The sequence below is a fragment of the Microchirus variegatus genome, assembly GCF_963457635.1.
Source record: "Microchirus variegatus genome assembly, chromosome: 5".
Taxonomy (NCBI): Eukaryota; Metazoa; Chordata; class Actinopteri; order Pleuronectiformes; family Soleidae; genus Microchirus; species Microchirus variegatus.
The window spans coordinates 14,394,636-14,408,905 of record NC_139806.1 but is presented as its reverse complement, the minus strand read 5'-3'; the positions used below and the strand labels follow the sequence as shown (position 1 = coordinate 14,408,905).

Genomic DNA, 14,270 nt, shown 5'->3' with positions numbered 1-14,270 from the left:
TTTCTGAGGTATGGAATAGGCTACATGCCTGATAGTGCTCCCAGTTTGAAGGTTGTAATGACACAGGCCATACACAGTGGGGTGGCAGACGGGGCACGGCCGCACCTGTTCTCTGATTATCAAAAAGAGGCAAACATCATTGGCACTCAGGATACTATATTGTGACGTTTGAACCTCTGTGTTTGGCCACTAGAAAAGTGCAGACCCCCGCCGCCGCCACCGCCGCCACCCCGACCACCCTTCACTCCATACACCGAGGGACAACACCTTTGAACACGAGTCGGGGAGTGTTGTCCCAGTTTGATTGTTCTCCTCTTAACCTGAAAATATCCTCTCGTGAAGCTACACAGGCTACAGTCATGTAGCCACACAGTATGTAAGAAACAAACATTCAAATGTGTATAAAAGGGTGTGATTTTCGTGTTTGATCATTTTCAGTGTGTTTGATGTCTGCAGGTCAGCCTTACACTAATGAGTATTGTGGTATGCGTGTCCTATTGGAGATCTACTTTGCAGGCTTTATTGTTGTTTGTTTGTTTTTTTAAAAGGCCTAAAGCAACATGTTCTCATCCTGTGCAGGTGTGGCGTAAATGGACAGCAGGTGGCACTGTTCCTCTGCTGTGGAGCAGCTGGATCACTGCAGAGGAATTGCACCCTTTTAACGCGCACAGCATGTGAACGTCGCACTCACACACAACAACACGTATAAGCGCGCAGCCATGCAGAGCTGCAGGGTGGTGCACGGTGAGGTTTGACCTGCTGGAAGCGTTTCACACACGAACACATCCCTTCAATCTAGCACAGCGCCTGCTGTTGGAATGAGAAGTGGCTGATCAAGGCCCAGCAGACTTCTGCTCTCTGATTTCTAACTGATTTGTGAAGACTTAAGTGTGGCTGCTCAAGGTTTCCCTGCCTTTAAGCTGTCGGTTACTTGTCATGAGTGATTATTTAGTGTGTTTACATCAACAGGCAACTCTCCCTCCTCCTCCTCCTCCTCCTCCCCTTTCAAGGCTTAAACACTGACCCTCAGTGAGGTTCAGTGTGGATGGATTTTCTTTGGTTTTCAGGTGGATTTGTCAAGAGCCACATTTGAGGGCAACTCCCCTAAAGCTACAGGATCTTTGGTTTGAGAAGTCACATAATGAAGTGCACATTAGTCCCAAAGAGTAACATTCAGATTGATAACGATAAACAAGAGAGAATCTGATTCATCTGCTCAAATCTTCAGCACAGTGAGCAGATTAATCAGAAGCTTCACACCCTTCATGGGTTCGAGTGGAAAAATGTCCACCCCACCTCCGTCCTCCATGCATGTGTCCAGTGACGCCAGCGTTAGGCTTTAGAAAACGTGTTTGCAGAGGAGGTACCGGGTTGGAGCAGTGAGGCGTTGTTATTGTTGTTGCTGTGTCCGTGAGGAGTGTGTACGTGGCCGTGCGCCCCGTGCGCACCGTGCTCCTCTGTGTCCCAGCGTTCCGGACAGCGGCGGCGTGAGTTCATGAAGAAGTTGGAGACGGTGGAGAGCTCCAGGCCCAGCTGCTGAGAGATGGTGATCTGCATCTCTTTGGAGGGGCGACGGTTCTCTCTGAAGATGGCTACCAAGGTGCGACGCTGCAGGTCGGTAAAGACCAGTCGCTGCTTCTTTGGCACCTGGTTGCGCTCTCGTCCTCGGTCTTCCTCCTTACGTTTACATGCTGGAGAGAGAAGGGAGGGGAAGAGGCACGACAGAGTTTATTCAGTGATCTTATAAAGATAAACATGCAGAATTGATGTGCGAAATGTTTATTATGGTATAGGGTTGGATCATTTGGACATAAACGAAAGGGAAATTAAGCACAATTTATGGGACTGATGGGAAAGTGTTGGACATATGCACATATATGAGTGGAGAAGAAATACAGACACTGGAAAAGAGAAGAAGAGTTATTAAAATACTATTTCCTTGCTGATATATTTGATCATGGCCCAACTTCTATGAAACAGTGAGGTGTATAAGATAATGGGTAACACTTTACAATAAGGGTCCCTTGATTAACGTTAGTTAGTACATTATTAGGCATTAAATTACTGTTTAATAATGTATTAACAATCATTATTATGCTTTACATTAGTTAATATATGCCGGTAATGATGTCTCTAGTAATCATTTACTAATGGTGTTTTTGAGTGAATAAGAATTAAGTAACAGCTAAATAATGCATCATCTACTAACCATTCGCCATGTGGTGTACATGTTACCTGGATGAGCATTAATAAACAATTAATTCAGGTCTTAATTAATCATTTACTAATGCTGTGCTGTGTAAGTCAACAGGTATCCCTTGACCTAACCTTATGTGACTGTAGCAGTGTGAGCGTTTTGTCTTATTTTCCCACCTCGCTCTGTTTGTTTACATTAGTTGCTAATCATAGAGACGAGCCGGTACAAAAGCCGTACTCCGCCGACTAGCACCGGCTCTTCCTCTGTGCTCCCACCGTCACCTGTGTCACTTCCGGGTCAGAGGTCACGCGTTCCCGTCAGGTATGGCCGCACACTGCTTCATCTCTCCGGTCTGTTCGTGTTTACAATTTAGTCATTCTGCTCAAGGCATTTGCGTTGTGTTGTAGGACGACTGGTTGTGTGCTGCTCCGTGCTCCCTGTGTGCGCTGCTGTGGTCGTTTTGCCGGTGGTTATTGTTATCTGTCTCTGTGTGGTGGTTGGTGCTGCTAGGTGGCTAATGCTAGTGTGGTCATAGGTGAATGCTGGCTACTGCCTGGAGCCATTTGAGTCTTGTTTTTGTTGTTGTTTTAACCTCCTCTTTTGTTATATTGGGCAGTTATTGGTTGTTTAGGCCTGTGACATGCCCATTCTTATAGTTTTGTTCTTTTCTCTTTTTCCCACTAATTTGTTCTCCTCCCTTTTCAGTTGCTGTAGGCCAGTGGTGGAGGTGCTGGTGACCTGCTGGTGGTGGTGGTGGTGGTATCCTCCTGTCTTGTCTTGCTGTGTCCCTTGGTGTGGGTTTTCTTCACTGAGAGTGTCTGACACTCCCGGTCATTTTGTTGTTTTCCTTTGGTGGATCCTCCCCTGCACGAGCCTTCGTCCATCCACTTTGGCCTCAGCCCTGATGGTTTTGTTTTGAGTTTTATTGATATTTTTTTAGAACCAATGAATATTTAATAACATTTGTATTTTAACTTTGAAACCACGGCTCATGTCCTCTGAGTAACCACACACCTGTGTGCCTTGTGTCTCAGTGTAAATCCCAGGGTGGTGTTTTCGAGCTTCCCTTTTTTTTGGCCAATATTAGTTCCCTAACTTCTCACCACCTCCTCGTCACATACTGTTAGTAACCAGACCTAACCCTTAGTGCTTCATAAGCATTAATTAACCATAGTTAACTATTACAAAATGTTTTTTGGACCCTTATTGTAAAGTGTAAACATGTATCACGTAACACATTATAAATGCTTATGTGATTTCTTAAACTACATTTCAACTAATAGTGGTTAAGTAATGCTTATTTACCACTGTTATGCGTTTCCTAAGGGATGCATGTTGACACTTTACAGTAAGGGTCCAAAAAGCATTCAGTAATGGTTAACTATGGTTTATTAATGCTTATGAGGCACTTATTAAGGGTTATGTCAGGTAACTTATAATGTTACATTAGTTTAGGTAAGGGCTACCTGATGACATACACAGCATTAGTAAATGACTAATCAAGACCTAAATTAATTGTTTAGTAATGCTCATCCAGGTAACATGTACACCATATAGCGAATGATTAGTAGATGCATTAGTTAGCTGTTACTTAATGCTTATTCACTCCAAATAAACACCATTAATAAGTGATTACTAGAGACATTAACTGCTTACTCGTATATTAACTAAAGGGTTAAATAATGATGAGTAATTCATACATAATGATAATTACAATATAACACATTTATTAATGCTTAATAATTTATTAACTAACTGAGTAGTAAGCATTAATTCACTGCTTATTAATGCCTTAACTATGTTAACTAATTAATGTTTAATAATGTACTAACTAATGTTAATTAAGGGACCCTTATTGTGAAGTGTTACCAAAAAAGACATTCCCTTCTTGCTCTGAAAGTCAAAAGCTAAGATATTTGATCATGGCTCCACTTCTATGAAACGACCATGTAGACTCAGTGGCTTTTGCAGAATTGATTTTTATGACCTGTTTATATTTCTGTCATTGTTATTATTAATTATTTTCATATGTTTTGAAAGTTCATTATGACTACTGATTGAACTTGTTTGTTTTGGTTTGTTCCAGATAACAGTAAGTTTCCATTTACCTTGTTAATAACCTTGGTTAACCAGTTTATAGTTAAGATACATGCTGAAACTGGTTAACAAGGTAAAGGAAAACTTAGTAACTTACTGTTGTCTAAAAAATGAACCAAAAAAACAAAATTAATTATTTTCATTGTCTTTTTTTGTTGTTTTTATGACTGCCTGCTATTCTGAATATTACACTGACTTATTGTCAGTAAAGAGGACGGATGTAAAAGAAAATTCAAGTTAAATTGCAAATTGCAGTGAAGTGAACCCAGTAGCCACCTGGGGGATAAGGAATGGATCTCTGCAGGTATATGTGAGGCCTGTGAAAAGTCCATCAGTCATATAAAGTGGCTACAGTCAGTGTTGATAATGGACTTCAACCTGTTCATATGAAGCGTTCACTTTGCTCTAATGGTGAAAATCTCTCCAGAGAAAGAGGCTACTGTGGATTAACTGTGTCCACAGTGAGCGTGGTAATAATGTGAACTGCTGACAGAGAAGTGGTCCGCGCCGTGCCGTGCTGGGCTGCATGCACCGTCGGTTGGCTCGGCTCTAGCTGTGTATAGAATGGAGGGAGTCTGTTCTGTTCTGCTGCCCTAAAAAGCTGCAATGATCGATTTTCCGCGGTTTTCTCCCGAACACGTGGTCCAGTAATCAGGGCTCCCTTCCCCACCCGATCGATCCTTATCGATCCACGAAAACCAAGGTGTGTGTGTGTGTGTGTGTGTGTGTGTGTGTGTGTGTGTGTGTGTGTGTGTGTGAGCGTGCGCGCGCGCGTGTTTGTTTGGGAATATAGCTCAAGAGCGCGCTTTGTGACAGACAGACAGAAATTGTTTATCTGTGGAAGAACAAAAGAGATGTGGCGGAAAAGAGAGGCAGTTTGAGAGGAGGAGGAGGACAAAACGATGCCTCTCAGACATGGCACTGATTCTTTTTTTAATAAAATGTTTTAAAATTGCATAATAAAACACTGAGACATGGAGCTATTTTCGTTCATGAAAGTGTTTGTGTGTGTGTGGAGGAGGAGATGGAAAAGAGGGATGAGAGAAGGAATGAATGTGAAGGTGGTGTATGCAAATGATTGATGATTTTACAGCGGGTTTAGACAACAGCAGTAAACAGGTTTGACTGTGAGGCGGAGATCAATAGAAAGGTGCACGTGTGTGTGAGCGCGTGCGTGTGCGTGAGTTGCCATTGTTCATGCTTTGTTACTGCAAGCAAAGCATAATTACAAGACCCCCCCCCCCACCCCAGAAGAAGATGCATGGAGGTGATGTGCGTTTGTCCCCCATGTGAACGCGCAGAGCCTCCTCTCTGATACATCACTCCATCACTTCTCCACTTCTTCAACTCTTGATGTTTTTCTCAATTGTTTTAATTTGCCCTCAGATTGATAGCCCCCCCATATTGATTGATCTGCACTTCAGAACCATTTCATGGAACGTTTATTCAATTGGTCGAGGCCCAGCCAAGCCCGAATCTCCTCGCGGCTCTCTAAGTGCTGTCTCAACCTAAACTCAATACTCCCTAATGTAATGACTGAATGCTAGTGCTAATATAGTGATAATTTAATATGTAATGCCTGTTTTCCAACAACTTGTGCTACCGGCCATTTTACAATGCCAACACCACTCTGCTTCTCCTCCATCAGCTGCAGCTGCGAGGCAACAACAACACATCCACCCTCCCTATAACCAAGTGAAGGCAATTCAGTTAGCACGAGGCTGCTGTGGTCAATACATATTTCTGATAATCAATACAGGTCCATATCTAATGGGAACATCCTTTTCCCCCCAGCAATGAATAGGAGCACAGGGGCAGGATGAGCTGCTCATTAAAGCATCCTCTCCTGAGACAAGCAGCTCACTGAAGGCTATCTCTAGGTGCCTTATTACCAAATGAGACAAGTGTGGAGGCTCCACGGTCTCGAGTGGTGCTTGTCCGTGTCATCTCTTCCATTTGGGAACAGATCAACTGCCTTATTTCCACCTCTTGTGTGTGGATCCAGAGATTGTCTGAGTGACTGTGCAGCAACTTCAGCTCCTGTTGTTTAGACTGGATTGGGGCAGCATGCGGATGTACTAATATAATATATATAATAATGATAAATAAATAAATAAAATCACAAATTGAAACTGTATTTCCAATTAGAAAATTGCAAATGAAGCCCTTTACTTTCCATTATTCTACCTTAACTCTAACTAATACATGCGGAAACATCTTTGAAATAGAGATTATAGATTAATTTTAAATATGCACTGTGAGTTTTCATGTGAACCCCGACTTTAAAAACATTTTTCCATCAAACTAAATTGTCATTTTTTTTAAATATAACACTGAATGTTTTTGCTGTACTTGCAGTGTTTATCATTATTCCATGTTTGCATGGTTGATATAAACGTGTAACTAAGTAACAAAATGTAAATAATGTGTTTGGAAACTTGAAATCACTGTTTCCAGATTATCAGAGTTTTAAGTGCATGATCTAAACACTCTGAGTCAAACATCATCAGTGTGTGTGTGTGTGTGTGTGGTGGATGGGGGGTGCGGGGGTTGTGTGATGTGTGCAGCGGGTTGGGGGGGGGGGGGGGTGCAGACGGTGAACTAACCGCACCGTGCTGCTGCTAGTCGACGCCTGGACGGACGGATGAGATCGGGCTTTGTGTGCGGTGAGACGGGCCCTCTCCCGCCCTGGACGGACTACTGCAGGCGAGAAACAGTTTGGCGTCAATCACACCTCTCGGATGTACAGTTATTGATTATATTGATCATATTATAGGCCTATTCATTGCTGGCAAGTAAAACGCTCGAGTGCCTTCCCCTCTTCCCTTCCTCCTCCTCCTCCACCACCATCATCTTCCTCCTGCTCACAGACAGCAGCAGTGAAACCAAACCGTCCATTCACTCTTTAAAATACTCTCCATTGATTAGGATTGGATTATTTGAAAGCTTTCGTTTATTTGTCGATGTAAAGCCTGTGTTGTCTTGTCTGCAGGAGTGATCGGCAGCTTTACAGCCTGTCACATATCGCTTTACAGTCTATAAAATGTCAGCTCGCCTTGTGCTACTTTTGTTTTGTTTTTTCTGTTTTTTTTCTTTATTTACTCCAAAACAAGTATCATCTCAAATATGAGTAGCTGAAGTGAATGAGATGAAAATGTCGATGCGAACGAAAAAAGACACAACACAAAGAAAACGGTGGAAATGTTAAAAGTTTTTTTTGTCATAAATTTCGCTGAGAAATATTTTCCAAAACACTAAAAAAAAACATTTGTTGCTGCAGGATCTAATTTTTTTATTCAAGTTTTTTTTTCCCCTCAGACTGCTTCGGTCGATATAAAGGTTTTTATAGTTTTATATATAACACACCGTGTTTTATTGAAGACCCAGGAGCCTGTTAAATGTTTCTGTTACTCCTGTTATTTTTTATCTTCTTTTCAAACACTTTTCACTCTAAGAACAATGTTTGCCTGGGACAGTAAAAACAAACAAATCATGTAAACTAATATTATATATATAACATTATATATATATATATATATATATATATATATATATATATATATATATATATATATATATATAATATTATATATATATATATATATATACATACATATAACACTCTGTTTAAATATAACACTGAATATCAATAATAATATGAACATGACATTGAATAATATTACTTTTTCATTGAGGGCATATTGTTGTTGTTGTTGTTGTTGCAGTTTGTATCGTTTTTCTTTTTCATAAATAACCTTTACATTTTGTTAAAGAAATCCAAATAGGAAATGTGATGATATGAAGACATTATGGTCTTTTAAAATAATAATATAATAAAAAGCAGCCTCTCACTCACATAACTTACAAAGTACTTAATCTAATCACTTTGCAATACTATTTATCCCATTGGGGACAATAAAGTTAAAGTTGAAAAGTTATATTTTACCCATTACTAATCAGAAAAAAATAAATGTAATTTATTTAATGTTAACTTCTTTTATCTGGTGTTTTCACCTTTAATGCCATGTGTGAACTCAAAGTTCCTGATCTTTTCAGCACCAGGAGAAGAGTTTTACCTCCAATCTAAGAGCTTAAATTATTCCATTTATATAATAAACAACATTACTGCTTCATGTGTATGTGTTGTATTAATTAATTTCAATTAAGGAAAAATTACAGGAACATCTGTGAGCAGCAGATTCCACCTCATGTAAGTCCTTTTTAAAACGGATCATATCCATAATGATCGCGCTTAATAACAACAAATATCTAATTTTACCAAAGATCGTTTCAAATATTTGACTGAATTTTGTTTTCATGCTGTGTGCTATATGCAATGTGGCTATATATGCAAAATGTGTCCTGTCTCGTCCAAAGACGGAGAAAGATGACCAGAGAGCAGCAATGAAATCAGGGTGGAAGGTAAAGGATCTGCTTTGCTGCTGCTGGTACAGAGCCAGAAGAGACAGAGGAGGGAGGGAGAGAGAGAGCAGAAGAGAGGAAATCAATACCGATTCAGAACGAGTCAGATAAGCCTGAACAATGTATAGTGCAGACACACTCTATAACCCAGTCACACACACATATGTGCATGTGCAAGCACTCTCTCACACACACACACACGCATACACACACACATTGTGAAGTGTTTGCATGCCTCCATAAAGGCACATTACAATACCCATAAAGCATAGCAACCTTTAAAATCAAATGACATCACAACCTTGGGTTGCTTTAAGGATTCGCTGACATGAGCAGAAAGCACTCATTACTACAACTCAATAAGCTCCTGGATGCTCTGATGCTCTTTGTCTACTGTAAGATGTTTCCCATGTTTGTGTGTCAGCCTAATATTGAAATCCCCTTACAGAGTTACACGTTTTTTAAACTGGGTTTTCTTTCTACTTAAATGTGTCCTGGTGTGAGTTTTCAGTAATGGTTGTCCAGGATGTTTTGCATGTAAACAGTGCTCTTCACAGCCACTTACATGCCCCTGTGCTGTGGTGTTTAGGCAATGATACGACTGTGTGGTCCTCAAGTGTTAACCACAGATCTGACTTTGCTTACTTAGAATATGCTGTTACAAGCGCCAGCTCTCTGCCTCTCTCTTTCTTCCTCCTCTCCTGCTCCCTTATACTTATCAATTATTAAGGTCGGTATTGATCCTTTCACTACCCTGCCTCTATCTGGCTGTTCACACAAAGCCAAAACCTGCCTGCCCTCGTTCAATCAATGACATCTCCCGGCTCCTCCAGCTCTTTTTTTTTCCACATGTCAGTTTTGCTTTTCTCGCCTTTGCACTTAAGCAGGGCCAACTGAAGTTTTGTACATCCCAATTTGGTCCATTTGAAATCTTCAGGAAAATATGAGAAAAGGCAGACCTGATATGAATCTTTCATGGCACAGGCAAGTTTGCTGGATATTAAAGATGGAGCTAGCAAGCTCGAGAGAGGAAGCTGAGAGCATTGGAAAATGGCTGTGTGTATTGTTTGATTCTACCTCTCCTCGTCCTCCTCCAGTCTGTGATTTATTTCTTGTTTTGTTTTGTTCTGTGACACAGTAGCAAAACAACCCTGTTGCCAGGTTAACAAAAGATTAGTGATATTATTTTCACATGCTGCAGAGAGAGAGAGAGAGAAAGAAAGAGGGAGAAAGGGGGTTGGTGAGGGGAAACAGCCATATTGATCTCCTATGTGCAAAGCCAGGCAAACACTGAAAGGACAGAGCTACACTATTAATGATACTCACAGCCTCAGCAACTCATCCCTATCTATCTATCTATCTATCTATCTATCTATCTATCTATCTATCTATCTATCTATCTATCTATCTATCTATCTATCTATCTATCTATCTATCTATCTATCTATCTATCTATCTATCTATCTATCTAAGATGTACAAAGACTGTAATGTATTGATATTTCTTCCTCTGAGTGAATGAAGTGTAATAAGTGTAAATCTGGCACATTTTTCCATGAATCTGTATCTTATCGCCACTCGTGTGTTTTTCAGCCTCAAAAACTCAGACATTCTCTGTGTTTTTCTTGTCCCTGTTTCCAATCCCCATCCCTACTGCAATCAATATTTCATCAGAAGTGTTCATGCAGCTTAACGTTGCTTTGAAACAGATCCAGGTATCATATTGGCTGGGGTTGCACCTGGATTTACAGCAATACAGACCTCATCTGCTCCTCTTTTATTATTATTATTTTTTAACTTATAAGATCTGTTTTTACTTCTAATTTACCGTCGTTTAAACTGTGATTAAACTGGGGGGTTTGTGGTCAGTGGAGGGAGGACTGAAAAAAAAGAAGAATACACTGCTAATGAGTTTGAGCGAAATACTGTGTCTAAATTTAGAGCTTTTACATCAGAGTGCTAAATGAAAAGCCGGGGGAGGCCGTGCGGTTATTGCGTCTTTCAGCCCCCGATACGAGTTATCGATCCGTGTGCCACATTTAAAAGGGAGAGTGGGAACTGGCGTATTGATCAGGCAGCCTGGGGTCACCCCGCTTCCCGCGCGTAACTGGTTGGCCCTGTCGTTGCGGAGGGCAACCATTTCCAGGTTCACGCAAATGTGAACAAAAGAAAACATTAATATCATTGGTTTCCAGAGAGTTAAATAAACATCATTTAGTCATATCGTCTTTTTATGACCAGTAAATAAGTTACTTGTCTCTGTTTATTCGGGAAAAGCTTATTTTCAGTGGTGGAGCCGGTGCTGGAGCTGTCCGTGGTGCTGAAACGTTTAGGCCTGCGCAAGTTTTGTGCGTCTGTTTATAGTTTGAAAAGTGACGGTGTGAGGGAGGGGGGTGGATGGCTGACAAACTAAAGGCCGATTAGGTGTAATGTGAAAATAATAATGCAGATAAGACAGTAAATCTTACCCGCCAGTCGGAGAGCAGACATCCGCTGAAACTCGGGCTCCTGCAGCCACTTCCACATCCTCCTGAACGTCTCTCGGCCTGACTTGAGCTTACTCCAGGGTTTGGGGTTGCGGAGCAGGTCAGAGAGGGTTCCCTGCGACCGGCTCAAGATCCTCTGGGCGAATATGGCCTGCGGGATGGAGTAGCGCTTTAACTCGGCAGTTATTCTCTGAGCCACTTCCTTTGTGTTGATTTCCTCCGCTTGAATGTTGGACCCTGCTCCTCCCTGGCCGCCGCCTGCGTGGCCGTGCCTCTCCCGCTCCCCGAGCATCACGGCGCCATTCGCCTGGGAGTGGAGGTGAGTGTGCGGGTGGTGGTGCATGCCGTTGAGGTTGGAGATCATGCCGTGACCGTGACCCCCTAAACTCCTCACCAAGTGCTCTTGGTCACTTCGGGACAGCATGGACGCGTGGGACTCGAACCCTGACACCGGAGAGAGCATTTTGGCGTCGTTGGAGATGTGCGCGCTCGGACCGTAAGCTGAAAGCGGCTGCTGAGAGTTGTGCAAAGAGCCCAGTCCGCTGGACAGCGGCGAGAGCGAGCCGTGGCCCATCCCGGACACAGACATCTCTTTGGGGTAGTGACTGTAAAGATTGCCCATGGAGGCGAGCCCCCGGTGGTCGTCCCGCATCAGCGTGAAGCTGCCGCTCACGTTCCCGGCGGAGAGCCGTTGGTGAGCGGCGGCAGCGTGATGGTGTGAGTGCGGGTGGTGAAACTTATCCGACACGGTGGATATGGGAGGTAGATGCTGCAGAGGGGTCAGCGTGGTGTACGTGTTGCTGAGGCTCATCCCGCCCTCGCACATGCTGATGGACGGGTGCAGGTGACCGGACAGTGCGGACGGGTCTGTCCGGTAGTCCCCGCCGGAGCCCTCCAGGAGCGAGGCCATGCCGGTGACCATGGCTGACCGCGAGCCAGGGTCGTGTGAGACCAGATTCCGTGGAGTGGAGCTGGGGGACGGAGATGGCCGCGCGTGCGGGGAGCTCATGAGGTCTCTCGCCTGAGAGTGCGCGGAGGAGACGCTGTGAATGTTCTCCATGGTGAGCTCCATGGCTGAGGCGATATATTTCCCTCCCTCCCCACCCTCTCCCCTGTCTCTCCTGCCTTTCACTCTCACTCAGCGTCGCTCGCGCGCTCTCTCTCGCTCTCACCCCTTTAACCCTTCTGTAGGAGCGATAAAAATTACCTTCAAACACCAATCCATTGATTCAAATCCGCGGATCATTCCAGTGTAGAAAGAAGGTTCTGTTAATCCAGAACCGGAGAAGGAGTCCGTGCAGCGTCTCGGCGCCTGGTGCGTTCATGTGCAGGATGGAGCTCTGACTCTCCAGGGCGACATCTCATCTGTGGACCAACAGCGCTCCCACTCAGAGCTGAGCTGAGCCACGTGTCAGAGACATTGGGAGCGCGCCTCTGTGTATTTAAAATGTGGCGCGGGTACGAGCAGAGGTTTAATACTCTCTCACTGGGATGTAATCGCAGGTAGAGGAGAAGAAAAAACTCTCACAACGAATATTTCCCCCGCTTCTGTTTCAGGATTTATTTAAATTTTGTTTATAAAATTAAAAATAAATAAAAGAAGCTACTTCCTGGTATCAGGTATATCGTTGCGTTTGTATCTGAGCGCGTGAGTGACTGACAGGTGATGACGGCGTGACGAGAATTATGCGTTAAAACTCTCACAGTATCAGTTTGCGGACACAGGAGTTCCTTTACAGATAAACTTTGTTTTCCCACGGACTGTATGTTTTTGCATTCATGCGCTTAGTGATAAACCTGATCGAAGTATTGACTGACGGAGATTAATGACGTGGCGCAGGGTGGAAGGTGGTGGTGGTGGGAGGAGGAGGAGGAGGAGGAGGGTCCAAAAAGTAAGTTAGGATCCTAACGCTGCAGGAGAGAGAATAACACGTTTGGTTTGGTTGAAGTTCACCGAACATGAACTTCTATTTGAGTTACACCAAATATATCACACACACAAAGTGATATTATGTTAATTATATTTTAATAAACACAGTAATAATAGAACATAAGGTGAATCGGTTTGTATTTTATTTAGTTTTGTCATCATTTAGGTTCAATTAGAAGCATTTGAGGCAGTTTTTTCAAACCTAATATTTGGAAAATTGAAAATGTAATAGATAAATTAGTGTATACATTTTTAAAAAATGATTCCATTGGCACTATAATAGAAGTATAATTGTCATTATTATTGTTGTCATTATTTGAAAATATATCTTTCGTCAGTCAGACAGAATCTGATGGACACGTTTTAAACGTGCGCGTGTGTGAATCTTTAAAACACTGGTGTCAATAGTCTGTTCGCCTTTTTGATTTTAACGGATCTTTAAAAGGTTCTGGACGATTTAATTTGCTGCGCAGGACAAACGAGGAGATCAATGGAAACGAAAAAAATAGGCCTTTGTAAAAAAAAGAAGAAAAAAAAAGATTTCCATCCAGATTTGTTCATTTAACCTTAACAAAAGCTCTGATGCTGCAAAGAAAAATGCAGATTCATTCTTTACTTCACCTGACAAACACAACAAAACAATGCGACTGTTATACTCAGTTTAGTTAATTTAATTAAATCACGTTTTATTTATTTATTATATTATAAAATCCACAGTTTACTATATACGGCTTTTTAATTTAAAAAGGATTATAATAATAAACGAACACACACTCACACACTCAGGCGTTTGTTCTGGGCCTCGTGTCTTCACATAAAATGGACCCACAACACAAAACAGCAGCTTTTCCATTTTAATTTTCCAGATTTTATTCATAACTTTAATGTATTTAATTAAAAGAAGAACAATCCCCTTCAGTGTCACTCGGGCCTCAGATCATTTCAGTTGAGAATAAAACGCCATCCTTGAAAAAGGGGAAAAGGCCGTGTCCATATCAACTGTTGTTTCAGGATGTCATAAAGCTCCGTGATTAAGCTGTTTCCACTAAAGTTCAACATTGATCGCGGACTTCGATATATCGATCATCGATCACTTCATTCTCACTCGCTGCTGTTTCCTAAACAGAGGCATTTGTGTG

General features: G+C 42.3%; 1 protein-coding gene across 1 annotated transcript; it reads right to left on the bottom strand.

The window, feature by feature from the left end:
- Positions 1-1,332: 1,332 nt before the first annotated feature.
- On the bottom strand, positions 1,333-12,273 carry onecut3b (one cut homeobox 3b; the record flags this gene model as incomplete). Its single annotated transcript, XM_083889237.1, has 2 exons — positions 1,333-1,691; positions 11,184-12,273. 2 exons carry the CDS (start codon positions 12,271-12,273, stop codon positions 1,333-1,335), a joined length of 1,449 nt encoding a protein of 482 aa, XP_083745363.1.
- Between the last annotated feature and the right edge of the window lie 1,997 nt (positions 12,274-14,270).